The sequence below is a fragment of the Equus caballus genome, chromosome 6 (assembly GCF_041296265.1).
Source record: "Equus caballus isolate H_3958 breed thoroughbred chromosome 6, TB-T2T, whole genome shotgun sequence".
NCBI classification, from domain to species: Eukaryota; Metazoa; Chordata; class Mammalia; order Perissodactyla; family Equidae; genus Equus; species Equus caballus.
In genome coordinates this window covers 69685603-69709797 of record NC_091689.1, presented here as the reverse complement: position 1 = coordinate 69709797, position 24195 = coordinate 69685603, and the positions used below count along the sequence as shown (strand labels likewise).

The 24195-nt window shown below is 35.4% G+C and overlaps 1 protein-coding gene across 12 annotated transcripts in view; it reads right to left on the bottom strand.

The window, feature by feature from the left end:
• Positions 1-731: 731 nt before the first annotated feature.
• The window catches only part of DNM1L (dynamin 1 like), a 46372-nt gene continuing 22908 nt past the window's right edge, over positions 732-24195 (bottom strand). For 2 of the 12 annotated variants that reach the window (XM_023643347.2, XM_023643346.2), the window contains 16 exons: positions 22619-22705; positions 20542-20704; positions 18211-18331; positions 16364-16495; positions 15206-15412; positions 12191-12311; positions 11801-11956; positions 11482-11571; positions 9211-9303; positions 6806-6862; positions 6025-6102; positions 5667-5699; positions 3438-3614; positions 3158-3267; positions 2864-3023; positions 732-2559 (listed from right to left, as the gene is read on the bottom strand). In XM_023643347.2, coding sequence (XP_023499115.1) covers positions 2503-2559; positions 2864-3023; positions 3158-3267; positions 3438-3614; positions 5667-5699; positions 6025-6102; positions 6806-6862; positions 9211-9303; positions 11482-11571; positions 11801-11956; positions 12191-12311; positions 15206-15412; positions 16364-16495; positions 18211-18331; positions 20542-20704; positions 22619-22705 — 1842 coding nt within the window. In that variant the 3' untranslated portion in view covers positions 732-2502. The remainder of the gene's footprint in view (positions 2560-2863; positions 3024-3157; positions 3268-3437; positions 3615-5666; positions 5700-6024; positions 6103-6805; positions 6863-9210; positions 9304-11481; positions 11572-11800; positions 11957-12190; positions 12312-15205; positions 15413-16363; positions 16496-18210; positions 18332-20541; positions 20705-22618; positions 22706-24195) is intronic. The other 10 variants (XM_023643342.2, XM_023643343.2, XM_070271239.1 and 7 more) reach the window with 5 other exon arrangements.

The following is a 24195-nucleotide window of genomic DNA, read 5'->3' as shown; positions in this document are numbered from 1 at the left end:
AATAAAAATCAGCACTTGATTTCTCAGAAAGTTTCTAATTCAGTTTCCCAGTCCCTTGCCTGTGTTTCAGTATAACTGAATTTACTCACAGCCTTGTTTTGTCCGTAGATTACTAAGATAGAGATATTTTATAAATTTGGACACTTTTAACTTAGTTTTAAGTTTCAACTTGCGTCCCCAAGCAGATTGCAACTTGAGAGAAACTGAAAAGTAACCAAAGAGAGAAAATAGAGGCAGATATTATACTAAATATCCAATCATATGAGAATATCAAAAGATACTCAGATAAGGGCCATTTTCAGGTCAAGTTTAAAGGATATGGAAGCAAGACTTAGTTAGGCTCTGTATACCTTAGGCAAGTTAATTCTCCAGAACTGTTTCCATGTCTGAAAAATCAAGGTAATCAACAGAACCCCTATTTCCCTGAGGATCAAGTGAAACACACCAACACAGAAGAAACTTCACCATGAGATTTCTAGACGACTTTATAGGCAGCAAAGCGTGGCATTAGTGTTCACATTCTAGCCATTTACTACCTGAATTACTTGGAGCAGGTCACTGTCTTCATATGCAGAAATGGAGATGTGAGACTACCTCAGTGAATTATGAGAACTTTCATACAGTATAAGCTGTACTGTTACATTCCAAAGTAGATTTATGTTAAAAAGCTACAGTTATCTAAGCCTTTCTCTGGGAGTAAAGGTAAGCATTCACTTATTGACAAACTTTACTGTCATTTCATACCAGCAATTTTATTTACATAGCAGGAACATACAGACATATGTCATAGATAATCTCTACATTTCAGAACTTCAGTGTGAGGACCAACAAAGGAAGGTTTTCTCTTTCCATACCTTTCTTGCCTGTTTTTCTCTGTACAAGGTGTGTAGTGCTAGCAAGTGCATTACTTTAAAGCTAAGATTTTCAATTTGAAATCTGTTTGATATGCTGGAGAAAAGTGCATTGTAAGGTTTTGTTTTTCCCCTTACAAATTCAGAAGGCCAGAACGCTAGTCATCTGATCTATCTGAAAAAAGTAAATATGGATGGCTGTAATTTCAAAACTGGTGTTTAATGATGCCAGAGTGATTTTAAAGTGTGCTAACAAACATTTTGGTAGCATATATTCTATCATCAAGATAGTACTAACAGATTCATAGTAGTACCATATGATAGCATATTGAGTCTGGTTTTTTATGTTGGAGACCAGTTGCTGGGCCTATTGTTTCTTAGTAATGGGTACCATAAGCTAAAATTAACAGATGTAGTCATATTGTCCCTGCCAACAGTCCTTCATAAATGTCATAACTAAAAAGAAATTTTAATGTCTGCAATATATAATTAACATTTTATCTGTTAGAGATGGCGCTAGATGCCTTAAGGATTACGACCCATCTTAAAACTTGTAATTCATATTCAAGAATCACCTGGGGAATTTTAATAAAATATATGTATGTCCTAACCCCCACTCCCTGAATGCAATTTAGTAGTCTGTAAGCCTTTAGGAGAGTGTGTTGTGTCTGGATGTTTTTCTTATTTAAATAGTAAGGCTCCACCAGTATTTTCATACCTCGATTCTAATGTATTTTGTTGGTATGACTCAACAGTAATTTATTACCAACTAATACTTATATACTTCAATGATTAACGCAGTATTTGGTTTTAAGTACCACCTCCAAGAGAATCTTGGAGCATGGTTTAAGTGTCCCAATTTAAAGACAGATCTGAATTACTACTATTAGAAGGGGAATTTATTAGAACGCTAAAAAAAGGGAACTGGTCTTCCTAGATATCCAAGCCTAGATGGTTGTTTTTAATGCAGGAAAACGTAATTCATGCTTCCAGATTTAAGTAAGAATCAAGGATACTTTAGTTTTTAATGCACTAGGGCAATGTGGACCCAGAAGTAGAAGGGCTGCGTAGCTACACATTATGCCCACTGCATCACTGTCAACGTTATATGCATTCAGCTTTCTTACTAACACATCAAAGGTTGCAGAGAAGCTCAATAAAACTGTAAATCAAAGGACAGGTGGAATACAGTGACTATGTGAGTAACTTGTCAACCCACATCTTTCAAAGCCAGATCAGTTTATATAGTGCATGCATTATAGTTGTATGAAATGTCTTGGTACATTCTTCTTGAAGGACTATGACAGCGGCTTTAAGACTACTAACAGCTTACACAGGTCATCTTATCCACAGGCAAACTGCTTTTACAACTAGAACATTAACAGGTCTTTTTAAGTTCAAATGAAACTGTGACAAGACAGACTTGATGTATTTTATATATACTGGAAAACTTTAGAAACAGCCATTTATTATTTGGATTAAATATGTGATTTGTTCTGTAATACAGAGTACAATTTTCAGTTTATAGCCAGTCTTCACATGAGCAGATTCATACCACTGCAATACACAGGAGTTCATAAATAAAATTCTACTCAAGTAGGCAGTAACTAGCAAGTTTTGAGTCAACAGTCTCAGTGTTAAACAGTTCTCTTCACCAGAGATGAGTCTCTCGGATTTCAGCAATAATTTGACTGGCTCCTTGTAACGCCTGCATTAAAGAAGATAAAATTATAAATGCTTATTAAGTTATGATAGATATCAAAGAATCTGAATTATGTGGAATAATCCCTCCACTTTATATGTGGTAGATTTATATTAACCAGTATCTTCTCTGGAATTTGAATCTAATCAGGTACCAACAGAAAAAGATTAGCCATCATATGAAGAGTATATATATATATATATATATATATATAAACATATATATCTCTCCAAGAATCAGACTGCATGTTAGACAGTAAATGTTTGTGAATGTTTACATCTACAACCCAGTTCAAAAACCTTCACTGTACCTTTAGCATATCAGCTGCTTCTTTCCTGCGTTGTGCCATGTCCTCAGATTCAGTCAGAAGATCATCCAACAATGATGATTTATACAGCTGTCCTACTAACTCACTCTGAAGAGTATCTTTCACATGATTAACCAAAAAATGCATTACTGCTTTTGGCACACTGCAAAAGGAAACAATCAGATGATCTATCTGATTTAGAATAAAAGCCTAAAATTTTAAAAATACATGTTTTGAAAACAGATTATGGAATCATGTAGCAGTATTCTAGGCTGGTTTATATCACGTCATACTAACCTGTCTTGAATATTCTTTCTGACAATAAGAAAATATGATTTGATGAGTCGTTCAATAACCTCACAATCTCTCTGTTCACGGGCAGACAGTTTTCGTGCTACAGGAACCGGCTGAATGGGATAAAGGGGAAAAAATATTAACTTTTGTGCCATTTTGAAATGGCAACATTTAACATTGAAAAGTTATAGAAATTTCTGAGACTTTTAGTTCCTTTTGTCTTTGGAAGTGTTTTCCTAGTCATTTGGTCATATTAGTCCTCACCCAAATTCTCATGGCTTACCACATCTAACAGATTCACAGCATGGCCTTTCTGTGGACTGGCTGGCATAATTGGAATTGGTTTTGATTTTTCCTCAGCTAATAATTCTTCAGCTTTTGAAGTTTTCAGCATTCCTCTCCAGTTGCCTGTTGTTGGTTCTTGAACACCATCTCCAACCCCACCACCTCCAGATGCAACCTGAAAAAAACAAATGTTCCAAAACCTATACCAAACACATCAGATCTGACATAAACTAACAGAGTTCCTTTTCTTTGACAGTAGTCAAAGGGAACACACGTCCAGTACCCATCTGGAGTTTAATCTATTCAGACAGATAACAGGGGCAGAGATGGTTGGTGGCATGTGTAACTGGAACCCTGAGCTATCTAAATAAGAGGTTCTGTTGTAAGTTGTTTGCAAGGCCTCAGCCTGTAATATAGGTCCTATTTCACTCCTTTTTTCTTTATCATTTGCTAACTTTTAAAAATTTATCCTCGGGGGCTGGCCCTGTGGCCAAGTGGTTAAGTTTGCGCACTCCGCTGCAAGGGCCCAGGGTTTTGCTGGTTCGGATTCTGGGTGTGGACATGGCACCACTCGTCAGGCCACGTTGAGGCAGCATCCCACATGCCACAACTAGAAGGACCTGCAACTAAGATATACAACTATGTACCAAGGGGATTTGGGGAGATAAAGCAGGAAAAAAAAAAGTTATCCTCTTCTCCAACCCTTCTAACACTAGATTGTAGAAAAAGTATAAGCTGCTTTTAAAAACAAGAGTCCTCATTAAAAGCACAAGGAAGAACAAAACTGCCATTCAGCTTAATTTCTTCAAAGTAATCTTAAACACTGCTGAACTATGATCTCTCCAAAAGTTTTATGAACTCATGTCTCCAAAACTTAAGAGTTTATATTACTCAAGTCAGTCTCCATTCCTAATAGTCAACAGAAACACTACAGGATAAAAGTAGAAACTCTTCAATAAAAGAAACAAGACTACATTGACGATTCTTAGGCTGATAGTGACTTTAAGCTGCCTGAAATGTGGAATATGACAGAACCATAAGTTCCCTCATAAAAATCTGCTGAAAGAAATCTAGTGCTACCATCCATTAAGCAGAAGTGCTTTTGTACCTTCTTTTCTAGGATATCTTATTTTTCCTAAAAGAAAAAATGACTATTCAGGATAATGGGAAAACCACTAATTCATCAACATTTAAGAGATGTTTTCAGATGCTCTTTAAGATCTTACAATCTAAAATGGAGATGACATCCAAAAGTTATAGATAGAAATAAAAAATGGCTTATGTAAATTTAACAGGAGAGTCATGGCAACTGTTAGAAAAATGTCAGTTTTTGATATCATTCTGAATCAAAACACTGGCCAAAATTAGCCTCTAATATGTTAGTTAAAGTGAGCTATATTTAAATAAAGGCTGTATATTTATATTACACATTAATTTTTGAATGAGTAATTATATTTTTTAAAATGCCCATTAACTATAAACAAATGCTCTATCAAATGAAATCTTAAGGAAAGTGAGCAAATTCAAGATGATGCCATGAGTGAAATAAAACTTAAGCAGTGATTGAAATGGTTCTCTTAAGATCTGAGCACAGCGGGCTGAGAGAAGAGAAGACATTTCTAAGATTTTATTTGAGGTTCAGAACTTTAAATCTGGACAATAAGAAAGAAAAGGAGCTAAAAATGGAAAAACGAGAAATGACCTAAATTATTTAGACATGCTTTCTTAATCTACCCCTAAAAAGTTTATCAAGAATTGACAATAGTCTCCAACTCTCTCAGTCCTCGTTTGTTTTGAATTTGCTTAAGCTGTTGAGGCACGTGTTAAGCTACACATTTAGGGTGACAAGTGCAAACTGAATGGAAGTGTAAGAAGCATGAAAAGATTATCTAACAGGACTGGACAGATCTCAGAACCTTTAAAGAGGAAATGTCCAAAAGTACAATTTCCATCTTTGGAATCTTAACTCCCTACCAAAATATTAAATTCAAAACTATTCTTAAAGGTAATAGAAAACAGTGGGAAAGCCTATTATTATTTAAAACAATGTTAAAACTAGAATTAATGCCATCTTAGAAGGGTTAGTTAGATAAGAGGAACATTAAAAACCTAACACAGACAACAAGAGATAGATGTCCCTGTACAAAGAGGTTCTTCACTGGCTTTGAAGACTGTTTCAGTGAGAACCAAAGGCACCAACATTCCCAGTCTGAAGCAAGAAACTCACATTTTTAGTTTCTCTTCTGCTGTCCTGAATTAACTGTTAAAAGATATGTTAAAACATGCAGTTTAACAAGCAAAATGTAAATACCAATATGTCTTGAAATTCAAAAAGTGCAGGATAATTTCCTCTTTAAATTACTTTTTCTGTGTACATCTTCTATATTGCAAGCAAAAGCATATCAACAATAATTTATTTTATGAAGTATCTACTGTTATATAATTTAAAATTTCTCTTAGACTAAAATAAAATGACCTTTGCAACAATATCCCTTATTAACATTCTATGTGGTGTATTGTTTCAAGACGATTATGTTGCACCAAACAACTAGGCATGCAGGCTTCAATTAAGAGTGAGAACAGACCTTGCCATCAGCCTCAGCAGAAGCAGCAGGGGAGGGCTCCTGGGAGGCAGGTGCCAAAGCACTTGGAACTTTAGAAGACTAAAGGCAAAAAATGCAGGAAGAAAATCAAGGATGCCAAAAGTGCATTCAGAAACATTCTGTAAATGTGAACTTTCCCCCTCTGCATCACAACAGTAAAGTAACATGAAAAACAAAAGTAATCATGGGACATACAATTAACATTTATTCTGCCTTATTTCCTGCACCATTGTCACATTTGTTAAAGGCTTTCTTCAATGAACACCTGAGAAAAATCCACAGCCAAAAACTTCATTTTTATTTTTGGAATTTGGTAAGATCTTTCCTGATAAAGAATTCAAGGTAACAGATTTTTATACACACAAATATAATATGCAGCTATTATAGGTATTACAGGTAACTAAACTGTTATGTGCATTTTGTGTCTTTGCTCTCCAAAAAACCTTGTTATAAGGAAGTCATTAGTGATTTCAACTAATTTTACAAAGTTGATAGTCACTGATTGTGAATTCTTTTAAAAAGCCTTGATGCTTTTTTAAAAGCCACCTTTAAGCATTTATTCCAATGTATTCAAAATACTATTATCTTTAAATTACTCAAAGCCTATTATTTTAAACTTGCATACCTTCACTCAATGAAATAGTTCCAATGGCGTATTAAAGGGAGAAGAAAAAAATTACTCCTAAAACTGAATTTTTTCAGTTCATAAGCACCAATCCATCTTTGTGTATTTCGAATATGCTTTAAAAACATTGTTTTTTACCTTGTCTCGTGACACAGCTGAAGGTAATTCTCTTGCTAGCCTGTTTCTCCTTTGTTCCTATAAAACACAACCAAGCAAAACAAAAGTGGATTATCAGAGCACTGCGATATAAGCCTACTAAAAAACGTTCAGCTTAAGTGAAAGGTGTGGAATAACTTACAGTATATTCTCTCACTGTTGGGACTCATGCCATAATTATATTTTAAAATAAACAAATCATTTAACCCAATGCTCAATCTTTTTTTCTGCCCCAACACACCTGAGGGATACAATACAACATCAGTAACAGCGGCTCCCTATACAAGGGATTCTCAAATGAGGGGCTGTGGACCAACACCTCTCCCTTTCCCACTAATTTAAGAATCATTGATTTAAACTGTCCCCACATAAACGGGGAACATGAGCCTTCAGAACACCATGTAGCATCTGAAGTGCACAGATCATACAAAACTTGAGCAAAGTCTTTAAAAATCACTCTAACCTGCAACCTGTGTGTTAAATTCCCACAATTCCCACATAACGCTGAGAAATATCTGTGGTGAAGCTTATCTTGTAAGAATGTTGTGTTTTTATTCTAAACTATCTCCAGGAAATAAATGTAGAGTCGAAAACTAATAGTCCTTTCTGTAACCTGGCTAATTGAACAGACTGATCAACTGCCCACTCTTCTAACTTGCTAATATTATCAAAGTATCTCTGGTACTACACTAAAGTGACTGTTAACTTCAGCCAACAGACACGGCACACCTACTATATGTCAAGCACCATGACAGGTGCAAGACTATGGAAATAATAAAAGGATGTAGGTGTTAACAATGGCTTTCTCACAGGCAGCATCAAATACTGTAGAAAAGCATTTAGGTTAAAGTCAAAATTGCTCCTAAATGGAAAGTATTTCATGAATACTCTCAAACCTGCAAAAAGGTGTAAGTTTAACAAAGCTTCACAATGATGTTTTATGGGTAAGAAATTTTTGTTTTTGACAAATTTGACCTATTTTCATTTTTTCATGGGAGGTAAGCCAGGGGTAAAAAATACAACAAATGATAAAAATAGATGGATTTTAATAATCGCCAGAATAAAAAGCATGTTAAGATGTACCTTTCAAAGAAGAACACAAAGCAAACAGCAGGGGAATCTGGAGAACAGAAATTCTCACCCTAATCTGTTACCAACCAGTTACGACCTTAGCTGGCCCTGGAGCCCAACAGACCTGGTTTACTTGCTTTAACTAGACAAGTTACCAACTCTAAACCTTGGTTTCCAAGTCTGTTAATATTATCTACCCTCATAAGGTTAATGAAAAATATTCACATAAAGTTCTTTAGCACAGGGTCATTAAAACCAGAGACATACTCATTTGTAGAAAAATACTGATCTGAAAACCATATCATGAAAGACTTTGTCAGTATTACAAAAACTGTTCCGGACACAAATTTTCCATGAAGTTGGTTTCATTGTTACAAGAACTAAAATCCTTATCCTAAGCAAGTGTCTACATGCTATTTTTTTTTAACATAACTGTTACCTAGTCTACTTTCTGAGTGTTTTAAAGTGCCTTACTCATGTGCATTTTGGAATTTTTTCTGATAATAGGAATCACCTCAGCTATGTAGCTAAAAATAGTTCTCTGTACCTGTTAAAGAGAAGTTGCTTGTTTCCTCTAACAGTGCCCAGCAAAATAAGCATTCAAGTAACAGCTGTTATCATCTGTGGGCCTCAGGTTCCTCATCTGTTTAACCATAGGGTTGAAGTCAATAAGCCATGGATTTTCTCTCCACCCACACAAAAGAGGAACTCTGATATAGAAGACTCAAGTCTTACTGGATTAAGAAGTAGCAGAAAAATTTACTTTCTTGGATGAAAATGGCAGAGAAAAAAATAGCATCCAGATAAGTTGCTCTATCCGCCAGTCTTGGCTCCACCTGAGATCTTATGCAAATTGTAACATGAACCCTCAAATGGAAAAAAAGAATCCGTGAAATGCAGCCACCCCAGTAGTGGTGAAAAGAATATTCCTTTCCAAATAATTCTTGGAATCTTTCCCTTTACAGCTTTCAGAGTCAAATGAAAACAATTTTAAACATTCACTTTGTTTTACACATTTCAACCTGAATAAACTGCAACAGTTACTGATAGGGAGCCAGGCAGTCCTTCAACACTAAATCAATGAATCCCAGATCCTTTGAGTTTCCGTTTCATGAGCAGAAAATGAAATAATGCCTCCAGACGGTTTTGAGAATTAAATTTAAGAAAATGTCATGCCCTCAGCATACTTCCTGGAATATAACAGACAATAATATGCTGGTATGTTTTATAGTTATCCCATGCTCAATTAAGTTGACTATAACTGAGTTACAGCAGATTTTCTCTCGCTTATAAAAGACAACTTGAATGGTATTTACCTCTATATTATTGTTCATTAGCCCACAAGCATCAGCAAAGTCTGGATGTTTTGTGTTGATATAAGCCAATTCAATTGCCACTAAGTTATGGACCTAGAAAAAAAAATAAAATTGGGCTATACAAAAATATGTCAACCTAATTTTACTTTGAGAAATACACATAAAACTTATTAAAAGACAACTATAAAAAAGTACAGAAAACTGATGTCTAAATACTCTATGATTATACTCCAACTGATAAATCTTATTCCAAAGAATAATTTCCTCTATTTTTTGAGTTATTTACATTTCAGCATCTAAGGTTGCATTTCTAAGAGGAGAAAAATGACATTAAGGTAGTTAGAAGTAGTTCATTGTTAGGGGAAAAAAGTTATCTACCTGATGCAAATCTAAGTTCCAAGGCTTTATGCAACTTTGCTATCCACTATTCTAGGTCAAAGTTTTAGTTCGATTTCAACAATAAGAAAACATTTCATAATCAGACATAACTTAAAGATGTTAACTTTATTTGGATAAAGGATACATTTAAAGAGCTGAGGGAGTAGACCTTAAAAGTTTTCATCACAAGAAAAAAAACTAACTATGTGCAATGATGGACATTAACTAGACTTATTGTGGTGATCATGTCACAAGATATGCAAATATTCCATCATTATGTTGTACACCTGAAACTAAAATAATGTTGTATGTCAATTATCTCAATTTAAAAAATGAAATACAGGGGCCGGCGTGGTGGCACAGTGGTTAGGTGCACATGTTCCACTTTGGCAGCCTGGGGTTCACCGGTTGGGATCCTAAGTGCGGACATGGCACTGCTTGGCAAGCCATGCTATGGGAGGCGTCCCACATATAAAGTAGAGGAAGATGGGCACGGTTGTTAGCTCAGGGCCAGTCTTCCTCAGCAAAAAGAGGAGGATTGGCGGCAGATGTTAGCTCAGGGCTAATCTTTCCTCAAAATAAATAAATAAATAAATAATTTTTTTTAAAAAATGAAATATAAAGACCTGAGTTAATGATTGATTAGCCTTGATTATGAAGCACCTAGTTTAAATACTATACATGATTCAAAATCCTAATGGGTCAGTAATCAAAAAGGAAAGTTGAAGTTAATTTCTCAAGCATTACAGAGAGATTGAACTAACTCCATTTGCACTGTCCTGACAAGTCTCAGGTATCAGATCAGCACCAAAAGGTCAAGAACCAGATGAAAAGGATCTATTCACATGAAGTTCCATTGATTCTGTGATATCAGTGGGTAGAGTCTGAGATCAGGCTATGGTCTTACTCATCTCAATCTGGGGTTATGCTTGCTAGCAAACAAGAGAGGAGCAGCACATACATTCTGTACTTCCAAGGATGGTTTTGTACTCTTAGTAAACTTCCATTGGGGCTCACCATCCTGAGCCAAGGACCCAAATGCACTTTTAGTGACCAGAAAGGGGAAAAAAAAAAATACGCAGCCAACAATTAGAGGCATAAGGGCAATTTCAAATGCTTATCCCATATTTTGGCCAATTTGAGTTTTCTTTTTAATTTTTTTTTTTAAGATCGGCCCTGAGCTAACATCTGTTACCAATCTTTTTTCTTCTTCTTCTTCTCTCCAAAGCCCCCTAGTACGTAGTTGTATATTCTAGTTGTAGGTCCTTCTGGTTGTGCTCTGTGGGACGCTGCCGAAGCATGGCTTGATGAGGTGATGGCCTGGGTGCTTGATAAGCCTGCACCCAGGAGCCGAACCAGTGAAACGCTGGGCCACCAAAGTGGAGTGCGCGAATTTAACCCCTCAGCCATGGGGCCAGCCCCTCAGCATTTTCATTTTTAAGGATAGCAGCAATCCACAAAATAGAGGCAAACTATGATATAATAGCATTAGGTCATCAAACAAGCAAACTGTTGTAGAAGTGTTCAAATTACCTGATGTAATTCATAGTTCAATAAGAGACTGCTACAAAGGTTCAGTTTACTGAGGCTGAAGAAGAACTACTTCTCCATTAGATCAGTGCTGCTACATAACAGAGCAAAGCCATTCACAAGCCTCAACAATAACTCCATTCTCATGAAAACCTGGGGCTGCAGGCTAACAATGATTAAAATATGAAGAAGGCACTTTATACCAGAATTATTGAAAAGTTGCCTTTGAAATAAGACTGAAACGCACTTCTTCTTCTTCCCAATACACTGGGGAACATTATGCCTAAACTCTAATCATAATGCCGTACAAGAAAACTTTTACTAATTGTAACAACATCGATGATTTGTAAAATAACAGCTCACCATTTCATTTGTAACAGGCAACCGTTTTCTCAGAAGACAAGTCACTACTTCAACTATGGCATCATGAAGTTTAGGAAACCTCAACAATTCCTATATATGATGGAAGAAAGAAAAATGTAACAGGCAATTTATTTGTTTAAAGGAAAATTAAATAATCACTAAAATAGTGAATTAGATTTCAAAGCTACATTTAAATACACTATTTCAAGTCACTTTTAGATAAGGGAACTGCAGACTGTGACTTGTTCATCTTAGAAATTCCCTCCCGCTTCCTGTGTTTCACTACTGAATCTGAGGCCCGTCCCGTTTCTCTCAGGACCTGGGTGCTGTAGTTGCTACAGTGCTGAATGATCCTTTGCATTTCTTCATGGACCAGCTCCACACAACGGAGGCTGGGCTCTTCCAGACGTTTGATTTGCCGCTTGACTAGTAACTCAAATGAAACTTCAGGCACAAACAACGCAGGACGAGGACCCTTAAAAATAAAATTTTGAGCTTTTATTATAGCTACTTATGATTCTAGGTCTTCTCAAAAGTTAAACCACATTTTTGGCATTTTTCATGATTAGTGCTTCTTATTTCAAGTAGGAGAGCAAAATAATAAACAGTACAATTCACAAAAAAAGATACAGTATTACAGTTATATGGGCTAAAAAAAAAATAAAGCTTTAACTCATTTCAAAAAATTCTAAAAGTTAAGCATACTCACAGTAGCATTTCTAATGGCAGTCAAAATGTCAATTGTGTTAAGGCCACCTAGTGGGTCAACAGATTCTAAGGTTCGCCCAAACGTCTCATGGAAAATATAACATATTCTAGCACCACCGCATCTGAAAGGCAATGAAGTATATGGTTTCCAGTATTACTAGAAAGGGAAGAAGCTACAAGTTGGAAGTCTTTCTATAAGCTTTAAGCTTGTCTCATTTTCTGAGAAAGCCTCAGATAAACAACTTCATCTAGACAATTCCCATTTCCATGTGTTCTTAATTCCATTATGAACCAGTCTCTAATTTTTTTTTTTACTGGGGAAAGGAGTCAGTCCATGAAAGGGATTCATGTATACTTGCGTGTGTCTATAAACTGTTCTGTCAGAAAACATCAGTTAACTAAGAACTACTCAACTTCTTTGCCCTATTTGTCTTCAAACAAGACTATGAGCTCATTAAGGTCAAGAAACAGTATCTTACTTATTTCTGTTTATTCACAATCTAGAATAGAGGTCGGCAAACTTTTTCTTTGAAGGGCCAGATAGTAAATATTTTAGGCTTTTCACGCCAATCTCTGTCACAACTACTCAACTCTGCCATTGAGCACAAAAGCAGCCACAGACAGTATGTAAACAAGCATAGCTGTGTTCCAATAAAACTTATGCATGGTAAAATCTGAATTTTATATCATTTTCATGTCACAAAATATTCTTTGAATCTTTTTTCAACCATGGAAAAATCATTCTTAGTGGATGGGCTATAGTTTGCCTACACCTGCTTTAGACAAATTAAATCTCTGGGCCTAGTAATGGGTACCTTGTGTGTCCTATCTTAATGACTAGAAACCCTGGTATATTATCTTTTACTTTTTAATTCAAGTCCAGCTGAATTCTACAAACACCTTTATGTCTCCCCAAATCACCCCTTCCTCCCTGTTTTCACCCCTCCTATTCACTACTTTCTTACAGTAGTCTAGGCAGAAAGTACTAGCCTAACATTATGCTAAGTGAAATAAGCCAAGACACAAAAGGACAAATACTGTATGATTCCACTTATAGGAAATATCTAGAATAGGCAAATTCATAGAGACAGAAAGAAAATTAGAGGTTACTGGGGCTGGTGGAGGGGAGAAGAGGGAGTTTCTGCTTAATGGAACAGCGTTTCTATTGGGGTGATGAAAAACTTTGGAACTAGATACTATGATGTGGATGTTGTACAATATTGTGAATCAAATTAATGCTACTGAATTGTATGCTTAAAAATGGTTAAAAACCACCAGTAATTGATCTCTCTGCCTCCAACCTTTCCCTTCTCCAAATATTTTTCCATAATGACCAGAATCATCCTTTTAAAACGGATTACTCTTCTGACCAAAAGTGTTTTATTTTGTATAGTTCTCCAAATTCTGAAGACACTCGACTTTCCACAATCTTCTTCTTAGATACCTTTCCTGCCTTACCTCCTCTTATGTCCCATCACTGTACATACCGTTCTCCAAATACACCCTGCATTATTCTTTGCTGCTCAAAACCGAAACCACTGCTCTCCTTACTGCCTTCCCAAGTGCTATTCAGAGCCCAACCCAAATGCATTCGTAAACTATGGACCTCTCCCAATCCCTGAAAGAGATGTACATGGTCTCTCTTCAATGTTCTAAAGGATTGGTGATTATACAGATATTTGCTTTATTAACTACTTATAAAACTATCTGTGTATGTTATATGCACTTTTCTGGATATGTATTATATTTAATAAGTATTTAAATAAAAATAGTTGATTATACCCCTTTTTGCCACCTAATCAAATCTCATATTTTATACCTTGACCTACCTTACCCACTAAGGCTCCTCTTAGTAATGTTAATTTCCCTCAATATGCCACACATATAACCATTCAATAATTAGTCTGTTAAATACTCTCTTTATGGAGTTAACTCACATAAAAGGCCACCTGGTTTACACAAAGGTACATAAAACTACACACACACGAGTGCATGTGTAATTGGTGAAATGTGAAAAGCTCTGTGGACTGCACCAATGTGGATTTTCTGGTTTTGTTATTGAAGTATAGTTATGCAAGACGTCAACACTGGGAGAGGCGGGATGAAGGCTGAGTGGGACCTCCAATATACATTTATTTGTAACTTCAGAAGAGTCTATAATTATTTCAAAATTAAAGATTTTTTTGAAATAAGAGTATAGAGAACTGGACATTCTTATATATTGCTAGTAGTAAAACAATACAACCTACTAATAGTATAGCAATAATAAGATCTGAGGATGTTATACCCTATGATCTAGTAATTCCCTAGGAATTTATCCTAATGGTTTACTTGGATACATGCCCCAAAGGTAATCCATTACAACATCGTTTATATTTATGTATAATTGAAAACAAACTATTTATAGTAGGGGTCTGGTTCAACAAATGAGAGTATATCTATAAAGTAAAATACTATGTAGATCTTAAAACTGATAATATAAATGTATAATTAATATTAGTTGTAACATGTTGATATAAGGAAATACTTCCAAAGTAGCATGTATAGCATGTGATTTTTAAAGATGTGTAATATAAGTATTTCTAATGTTTTATAAATGCATAGAAAAATGTCTAGATTAATGCCAAAATTAGCAGGTATTATCTTTGGATGATGGAATTAAGGGTCATTTTGTTCTTATATTTTATTCTTTTTACTTACCTGCATTTAACTTTTTCATGAAAAATTATACTGTGTGTAGTAAAGAAACATTGAAAAATTCAAATTATGAAGTATTTAAATGTTTATCAAGTCTTGTTAGAAAAAAAAAGTCTTGTTAGAAAAAACAACTCTGAAATTTTTACTTTACATAGTTTATGAAGCATTTTTACACACATATCAGACATAATCCTAAAATTTCTATAAAGTGATATTCCTGTTTTATAGATAATAAATTACAATCAGATAATCTCAGAATTAAAGCAAAAATCATCCAGCAATCCAGGTAACCATATCCACAGAGAAACTTCTTACTTACAGCTCAGAAGTTTCAATATACTTTGCCGTTCCTTCAATAGTGTTACAATATTCTGTGGCAAACTTGGTAATAAGCTGGAGTAGAGTAGCACTTTTGTCATCCACAGGTTCCCCGTAGCTGTTTAGAAGAGACTGATACTGAGCAGCCAGGACGTTTATTCTGGTCTTCAGTTCCGGTAAGCAGTCTCTGATGTGGTGCATCAGTAACCTAAGACAGGTTAGAGAGGAAGGATTTTGAAGTAAAATTGTGTATTGTGAAGACCCAAACAGGTCAAATTTTAAAAATACAGATAATGGGGAAACCTGTCAAATACTTTGTCTTGGCAGGAAATAATGCAATTTAGACTAGGAGTAAATACTTAGTCTGAAAAATAATGTCATGAAAGAAGCTGTCTTGGTCACTGCTTTTCAAATTTCAACCCATCAAATTGTAGCAATTGCTGAGAACAAAATATAAATTGAAAAAATATATATTTTTATATTATTGCAACTACCTCAAAGAAAGTAAGCTACTCAATCCAATTCTACCTATGTAATTTTGGTTTCTGACTTATCTTTTACAATGGGGACTCAGAATAGTGAAAATCAGTCTTATTAAGATCCAAGTCCATCCGCCTTTAATGTATTTAGGGAATAAGACAAAAGCAAGGGACAATAGCTTTCACTTCAGTCATATATAAATCATCTAGAAAGGTCTTCCAGTCCCACTACCGTAAGTGGGCATTCAGAATTAAAGATACACAGCTTAAATTCTTTTTATGAATAGGAATAGAAGACATCCTAAATTAAGACTAGATTATGTGAAATTTTTAAATTTCAATTCAGTTCCTGAAATCCAAAGTGGAAATGAAGTCATGTGCTATCTAGTTCTATCCTCAAAAGTATTACACTGACTGTCAAGAATTTCATAATTAAAACATTTTAAAGTTTACTTGAGCATTCCTAGACTACATGATGATTTAATGCCACCCACCCCAATAAAAACAGAGACATCTACATGTCTCTACTATACAAGAACCTATGGAATTGGATGATGGAATTAAGGGTCAAACAGTACACACAAGAACATTATGAAACTGTAAGGAACTGGAAATGAATGGTCTTAGACACCTATTGGAAAACCAAAAATATCTCATTTTCCAAGAGGTAAAAATGTTACCTGTTTAGAGTCCTAGCAAGATACTTTGTTCCATTTCTATTGGCCAGAGATGGGTATTTCTTTTGAAGGAAAGCATATTCATCACGGATTGAATCAGTTACACACTTCTTATTGTTAATGTCTAGCTGGCTCCTAAAGTTGAAAAATAACAACACTGTTCAAGTAAAGTCAGCTGTGGTCCTCTGCATACCTTGGATGATGATGGTGATGATGACAGCACCAGGCACTGTTCCTGATGCCTGACATGGATTGTGTTATTTAATTCTCACAATAACTCCATGTGATAGGTGTTATCCCATTTGATAGCAAAGGAAGTGAGGCTCAGGGAGGTTAAACTTACACAAGGTCACATACCAAGCGGCTCAGCCAAGATTCAAACTATGTGACTTGTAAGTAAGTATGCCTGAACAGTTTAGGCCTCATTACCACCATTCACTACAGTCAAAAGCAGTACTCTTAAATAACAGGGACAGAGGTGAAAAAATATGTGTATTAACTATTATATGTGTGTTAACTATTAATATGTGTATTAACTAACTATATTTATCCATGGACAGGCAACTAATTTCTACCAAAATATAATTAAGTTAACTTGAAGAGCAGTCATCTACAAATACAACAGTTTTATACCACCTGCTTGCCTGAACAGGGAAATAATGAGATTTTTTTTAAGTCTTAATAGGCATGAGGTAGGAGGACATATGAATAGAAGCAGACAACTGGAATGGATCTTAGATTTTATTTAGTAAAAACATTTTCATTTTTAAAAGGGCTGAGACCCAAAGATGGCTGGTGTCGTTTAACGTGGGTTTAAACCCATCTAGTTTGTGGACGAACTAGGACTAGAACCCAGATCTCATGAGAATTTCAGTGTTCTCTGTATAAAGGCTTTGGACCAAGAGAGATCTTCATTTGAACTGGGCTCTGCTTTCACCAGCTATGTGACTTTGGTAAATGTATAACTTAAGTTTTTTTTCTTTTTTTTTTTTTTAAAGATTGGCACCTGAGCTAACAATGTTGCCAATCTTTTTTTTCTTGCTTTTTCTCCCCAAATCCCCCCAGTATATAGTTGCATATTTTTTATTCTTAGTTGTGAGTCCTTCTAATTGTGGCATGTGGGATGCCGCCTCAACATGGCCTAGTGAGCGGTGCCATGTCCGTGCCCAGGATCCAAACTGGTGAAACCCTGGGCCACTGAGGCGGAGTACGCAAACTTAACCACTCGGCCACGGGCTGGCCCCCTGAGTTTTCTGATTATAAAATAGACATCAACACCTGCCTCATCAGGGCTGTTGTAGGGGTTCATAAGGATATCATTTGCAAATTGCTCCCAGTATAGTGTCTGAACATAATTAGACACTCAACAATAGTTTCCTTTCCACAATTTTTAATACCAGCTATTTATAACTAGGGTACCTTTAATAAAATTTCTCCAGGTCATATCCTGGCAATTACATAGAATCACTAACGCTAGACATTAAACTAATCTATTAAAATCCTACCACCTTAACACAAACTCTTTCTTGATTGGGTGCAAATTAAATAGTATTTTTTCTTATCCAGTGCCCTCCTCATACATAACAGGCAGGAATTTTTAAAACCTCACTATTAAATTATCTTCCATTTTGTGGTAATGTTTACTCTAGAAACATTTTCCATCAAAAATATCTACAGGAGACTTTGGTGAATTTCTCTTCTCTCTTTAGAGCAATGAATTCTTTAGCAATACCAAGATTACAGTAAAAGGGGGAAAAACAGGACACTATCACATTTCAGACTGATTTTTAAAATTTAGATTTGCTTTGAAATAAGAATGCTGAATTCTTATCCCATTCTTAATTGCTAACCTGTTAACTACTCCAATTATTCCAAGTTTGACTGGTATAACCCTTCCCATCAATACATCCATGGCATCAGTACCCGCATCCATGAGATCAAGTTTAGTGATTACAGCTAGGGTTCTGCGACCTGATAAATGCAAAAAAGAAAAAAAATGACCCATTAAATAAAGCCATTAAGTATTAATTAAGGAAAATCCTCACCTATAATCCCACCTAACATTATCTCTGTCATCATTTTGGAAATGCTTTTCTAATCTTTGCTTACAAATACTTTTTAAAAACTCATTTTAATCATTGTGTACTTTTTTTTTGGTGAGGAAGATTGGCCCTGAGCTAATATCTGTTGCCAATCTTCCTCTTTTTTATTGAGGAAGATTGTGGCTGAGCTAACATCTGTGCCAATCTTCCTCTATTTTATGTGGAATGCCACCACAGCGTGGCTTGATGAGCCGTGCTAGGTCCACGACCTGGATACAAACCAGCAAACCCCAGGCCGCCAAAGCAGAGCGTGCAAACTTAACCACTACACCACTGGGCCGGCCCCTACAATTTTTTATAATTTTCATATGTAATTTTATATTAGCTCTTTGGGCTTTTTATAAGCATTTAAAGAATTTCTTTAAAATTTACTTCTTTTGTGTACAGTTCTACAAGTTTTGACAAATGCAAATGGTTATGTCACTACCACCTCAAGACAGAACAGTTCCATTACCCCCAAAATTTTCTTGTGCTACCCAATCAAACCCATTTTCCATTCCCAGCTTTGCCTTTTTCAGAAGGTTATATAAATAGAATCCTATACATAGCCTTTTGAGTCTGGCTTCTTTGGCAGACTCAGAATGCATCTGAGAGTCATCCATATTGTTGCACGTATCAATAGTTCATTCCTTTTTATTGCTGAGTAGTCTTCCATGGTATGCATGTACTATACTTTGGTTATTAATTCTCCATTTGAGAAACATCTGAGTTGTTTCCAGTTTTAGGAAATGATGAATAAAACTACCATAGACATTTGCAGACAGGTTTTTATATGAACATACGTTTTTATTTAACATGGGTAAATATCTAGAAGTGGGACTACTGATTTAACTTTTTAAGAAACTGCCAAACTATCTCCCAAAATCACTATCCGATTCCCACCAGCAACGTGTGAGAGTCCCAGCTGCTCTGCGTAATGTCCAATCTTACATATGACGTTTTTTAAATGTAAACATTTTTCCATATTGTACCAAATCTATAAAATCATCCTTTTTAATGACTTCATATTCTATTATTATCTTAATTTACTTAATTGTTCCTACTGTGGGCCATATTAAGTTGATTCTAGTTTTATGATACTATAAATAATACTGGATTGGATTATTTCCTTATAATATATTACTAGATTAAGACTATGAGATCAAAAGCACAATCACAGTTATGGCTCAAGGGTCAATTTAAAATAAAATGCATATAAAATGTCTAACAGTTTAATACAAATAAAATTTAAATAAATCTTTTGATATAGCTTATCTTTTAATTTAACTGAAATGAGTGTTACTCATGTAATAAAAGTTTCTTAAAAACTTGAAATAAAAATATTTTAAAAAGTCGCCCGGTTTATGGGAATTTTAATTTCCTACCCAATTTATTTGAAATTCTTCTTCAAAGCAGGAAAAAAGAAAGATGACACAGCTCACAGAACCTCCAAATACTCAGGTAAAAAAAAACTGGCTCCTGTATGGAGCAAAGCATACATTTATTAGCAGCAATAATAACCACTCTCCTACGAGCTGGTGTTTTATATATACTAGGAGATACACACTACAGCCTTAGTCAAGTATCATACACTGATGCACAGTCTGGGTCAGGATGGAGTGCTTCATAAAAGGATTTTACTTCTATTTCTAAGAATGCCCTCTGCCTTGAGCATGTTTAAATGTTTTCTGCCTCTGCAGAATTCAGATACCATAATTATCTACTATATCATAAAAATTTACAATGATTTTCCTACTCTGAGAATTATTTAATCTTAGAAGTCAACCATTCAAAATCCTACATCATTTTATTTACACAAACTTTTTGCAAAGCCATTTTATTTTACAACCATTAGGTAACCATTACAAGTATGGACACTGTGTGAAGTATTTTTCCCTAGCCTGTACAGCAACTTATCTGTTAAAACTTTATTTTCCATCAGAATTTCTATTTGAAATTATAAGCAAAATGAAAAACCATTATTTTTTAAATCTGTATTAACAACTAGAAACACTACTTTTAAAAACAAAAATTCCTTTCTTGAAGGTAGATTTACCATTGTTAACTGAGCATTCATTAAATATTAGTATCTGTCCTTACCATCTGGATCTACCTCTCTCGAAATTTTAAGTGCCTCTGACGTCGCCATATCTGTATTAGCAGCAGTGACAGCAAGGATGATGGAATTTGGGTTACTGATGAACCGAAGAATGAGCTCTCTGATTTGAAGCTCAATATCCTTAGGTTGATCACCTACAGGCACCTAAACCAAACAGAGATGAGCAAGGAACTAGTAACAAAAACCAACTCAGCTTTTTCTCTCCCATTTAATCCACAGAACATAGGTATTTCTCCACTTAGAGATAGTTAAAATGAAGACATTATAAACTACAGTGGTATTTATGAATTTGGTAATATGTGAAAGTCTCAAAATGTAACTTTGATATTTGAGAAAATAGCAAAAGTTCACCATGTTAAGAACTGGTCAGTGTTAATTGCCTAGAGACAAATTCATTTGTTAATCAAGTAGCAAATATTTATTGAAAGCCTACTATATTTCAGGCACTGTTCTACATGCCAGATTATGTCACAGGAGTGAATAAAAAAAGACCAAGATCCTTGCCTTCATAGAGCTTACCTTTCAGTGATGAGAGGCAGATAAGAAACCAAGACATATATATAGTATCTAGGTGGTGGTAAGGCTATGGAGAAAATAAAGCAGAACAGGAGGGTAGGGAATGATGAGAGAAGGTTGTGCTTTTAAATTATTTTTAATTGGATTATGCTCTTTAATAGACTAATCAGGGAAGACCTCACTCAGATAATGACATCTGAGAGAATGATCAGAAACAGGAGATAAGGGAGAGGTATATGCATATATATGAGGGAAGTACATTCCAGCAGAATGAACAATAAGGACAGGAGGCTGGAGCAGGAGTTAGCAGAAGACTAATGGGGACAAATCAGGGAGATACTGTAGCTCTCTTTAAGAACTCAAGCTTTTACTGTCAGTGAAATGAGAAGCTTCTGGAGAGATTTTTTTTTTTTTTTTTTTTTTTTAAAGATTGGCAGCTGAGCTAACATCTCTTGCCAATCCTTTTTTTCTTCTTCTTCTTCTCCCCAAAGCTGCCCAGTATATAGTTGTGTATTCTAATTGTAGGTCCTCTGGTTGTGCTATGTGGGACGCTGCCTCAGCATGGCCTGATGAGCGGTGCCAAGTCTGCACCCAAGATCCGAACCAGCGAAACCCTGGGCCGCTGAAGCGGAGCGCTTGAACTCAACCACTCGGCCACGGGGCCAGCCCCTCTGGAGAGATTTTGAGCCAAGGAATGAAATAATCTAACTTTCACTTTAACAGCATCACTCTGGCTTCTTAGTTAAGAACGGATTATGAGGAAGACCTGTTAGGAGGCTATCATAGTAACCCAGGTGAGATGATAGTAATCCAGGTGAGATGATACATCAGAATGGCAGCAACAAATTTGTAAGACATGATAGAGTTCTGGACCTATTTTAAAGGTTTGGAGAACCAAGAGGATTTGCTGACAGAGGAAGGAGGATGTGGGATAAGAAGTGTCAAGGATGACTACAAACTTTTTGGCTAAGCAACTGATAGAACAGAGTTGCTATTTATTGAGATGAAGGAGACTATAGAAGGATCAAGTCAGGTTGAGGGACAAGTCAGGAATCTGGTATTAGACACATCAAATCTGAGATACCTATTAGACATTTAAATTTATATGTCAAGTAGACAGATGGATATACAAACCTAGAGATATATGAATGCTGTCAGCATAGAGACACTCATGTATTTAAAGTCATAAGACTGGATGAAATCATCAAGGGGGTAACTGTGTCCCCTTGACAAGAAGTCCAAAAACTGAGCTCTGGGGCACTCACTGTTTAGACACTAGAAAGAAGAGAAGAAACCAGCAAGAGACCGAGAAGGAGTAACCCATGAGACTGGAGATAAACCTGTAGGGTGTGGCATCCTGGAAGCCAAGTAAAGAAAGTGTTTCAAAGAGAAAGGAGGGCTCAACTATGTCAAATGCTGCTAAAAGACCAAGTTAATTGCCAAAAAAAGCTGATTATTTTCACAAAGGGTAAGGAAAAACCACATTTGTTTAAGTGAAAACAAATATGACCAAATCCATAATGAGTTACCACCATTGTTTACCTTGGTCATTCCTGGCAAATCCACAAGTGTCAGATTGACAACATTGGGTGAAAAAATCTTAAGATGAATTGGTTCAGGGCTTACTCCCTAAAAATAAGTTTTAAAATATATTAAAATCACATTAAAATTTCAATGAAATATAAAATGCTAAAGTAAACCTCATTTCAAGTAGATAGACGTTAGATGCTTTTAAATACAAATTAAACCATGATCCCTAAAACATTTCAACAATCAAAACCTGATGAAACACATGGGCAGCCCAGCATGTTATAATCCTATCTAACCCTATAGCATTAATATAAATGATTTATTTCCCCTGTATTATTTCACATTCTTTTCTCTTGAGTCTAAGCAGATACCATTTCTTAAATATGTTTAACAGACTTAGTGCTGAACAAAAGATTAATGTATTTCCTCACTATCCAAATTTATGAGGTTCTTAAGTTCAGAGAGTGAGGCATAGATGACAAGTTATCCAAATCAATGTGGTTCTTAATCTTTGAATATCAAGTGGTAAGAGCCTATTGTAAGAGATTCCTCAGAAAATTTATCTGAATTTTCTGATCCCTGAATTCAAACTAAGAATTTGGATAGTGAGAGATACTTATGTTTTCTTTTCCCTAGACTGAGATTATCACGCACTCTCCCTCCTCTTCACCACTGGCCCTCTACAAGTTTTAGAGTTGAGTCAGCTACATATAAAAAAACCCTTATAAAATGTTCATAACTTGTCTTTGTACGTGCCCTTCTTTATCCTTTAAAATTTCTCATCTATTTATCCAGCGTATATGTTCCTTCATTAACCCACTGAAAATTCTAATTTCCCAGAAAACTTTTCTGGAACATCCTTCACTGAGTTCTCTATACAGTTAGATTTGCTCTATTAAGATTACTCTGAATTACTTTTCTATTTTAAATATTCCAGAGCTCCAAAGTCATTATATGTTGATATTCGGCATACCTACTTAGGTTGTCTATTTCTCAGGCATTCCCTCATCATGTCCAATACAAAGCTTTGCCCAAATGCCTTTACAACTCCAATCTCATAGGTGTTTTAAATCCTTCAGGGCTTTATGTTAGGCATATGAAATCATTTAGACATTTAGACATGTAAGATTACTTACATAAGGTCAAAGTATCATTTACTTCATTACAAACATGATTTAGGAAAGAAAAGATTTTTTATAGATTTTGGGGGTAGAGGACTTCTCATCTTTTAGACACTGTGGATGAGAAAATCTGCTAAGTAAGTAAATCACATCTCAACCATAAATTAAACATCTTGTAGGTATACAGACTTGATCTTTCATGACATTCAGTTTAGTGTAACTAAAAACTTTCCTTTCTGAATCACCAGTCACATCCACTCTAGTCCTAGTACTATGTAAAATTACCACAATTCCTGAGTTCAGTAAAAATCCATGGGGATCACAGGAGAGATGATTCAGACTGGTGTCATGATTAATAACATTCCAAAAGTCAAAATTATCCCTGATATAAGTACAGGAGTGAGGACAAGCTGATCTAGTTCCTGCCACCTTTTCTACCTCTTCTGTCAACCCAATTATTAGACATTC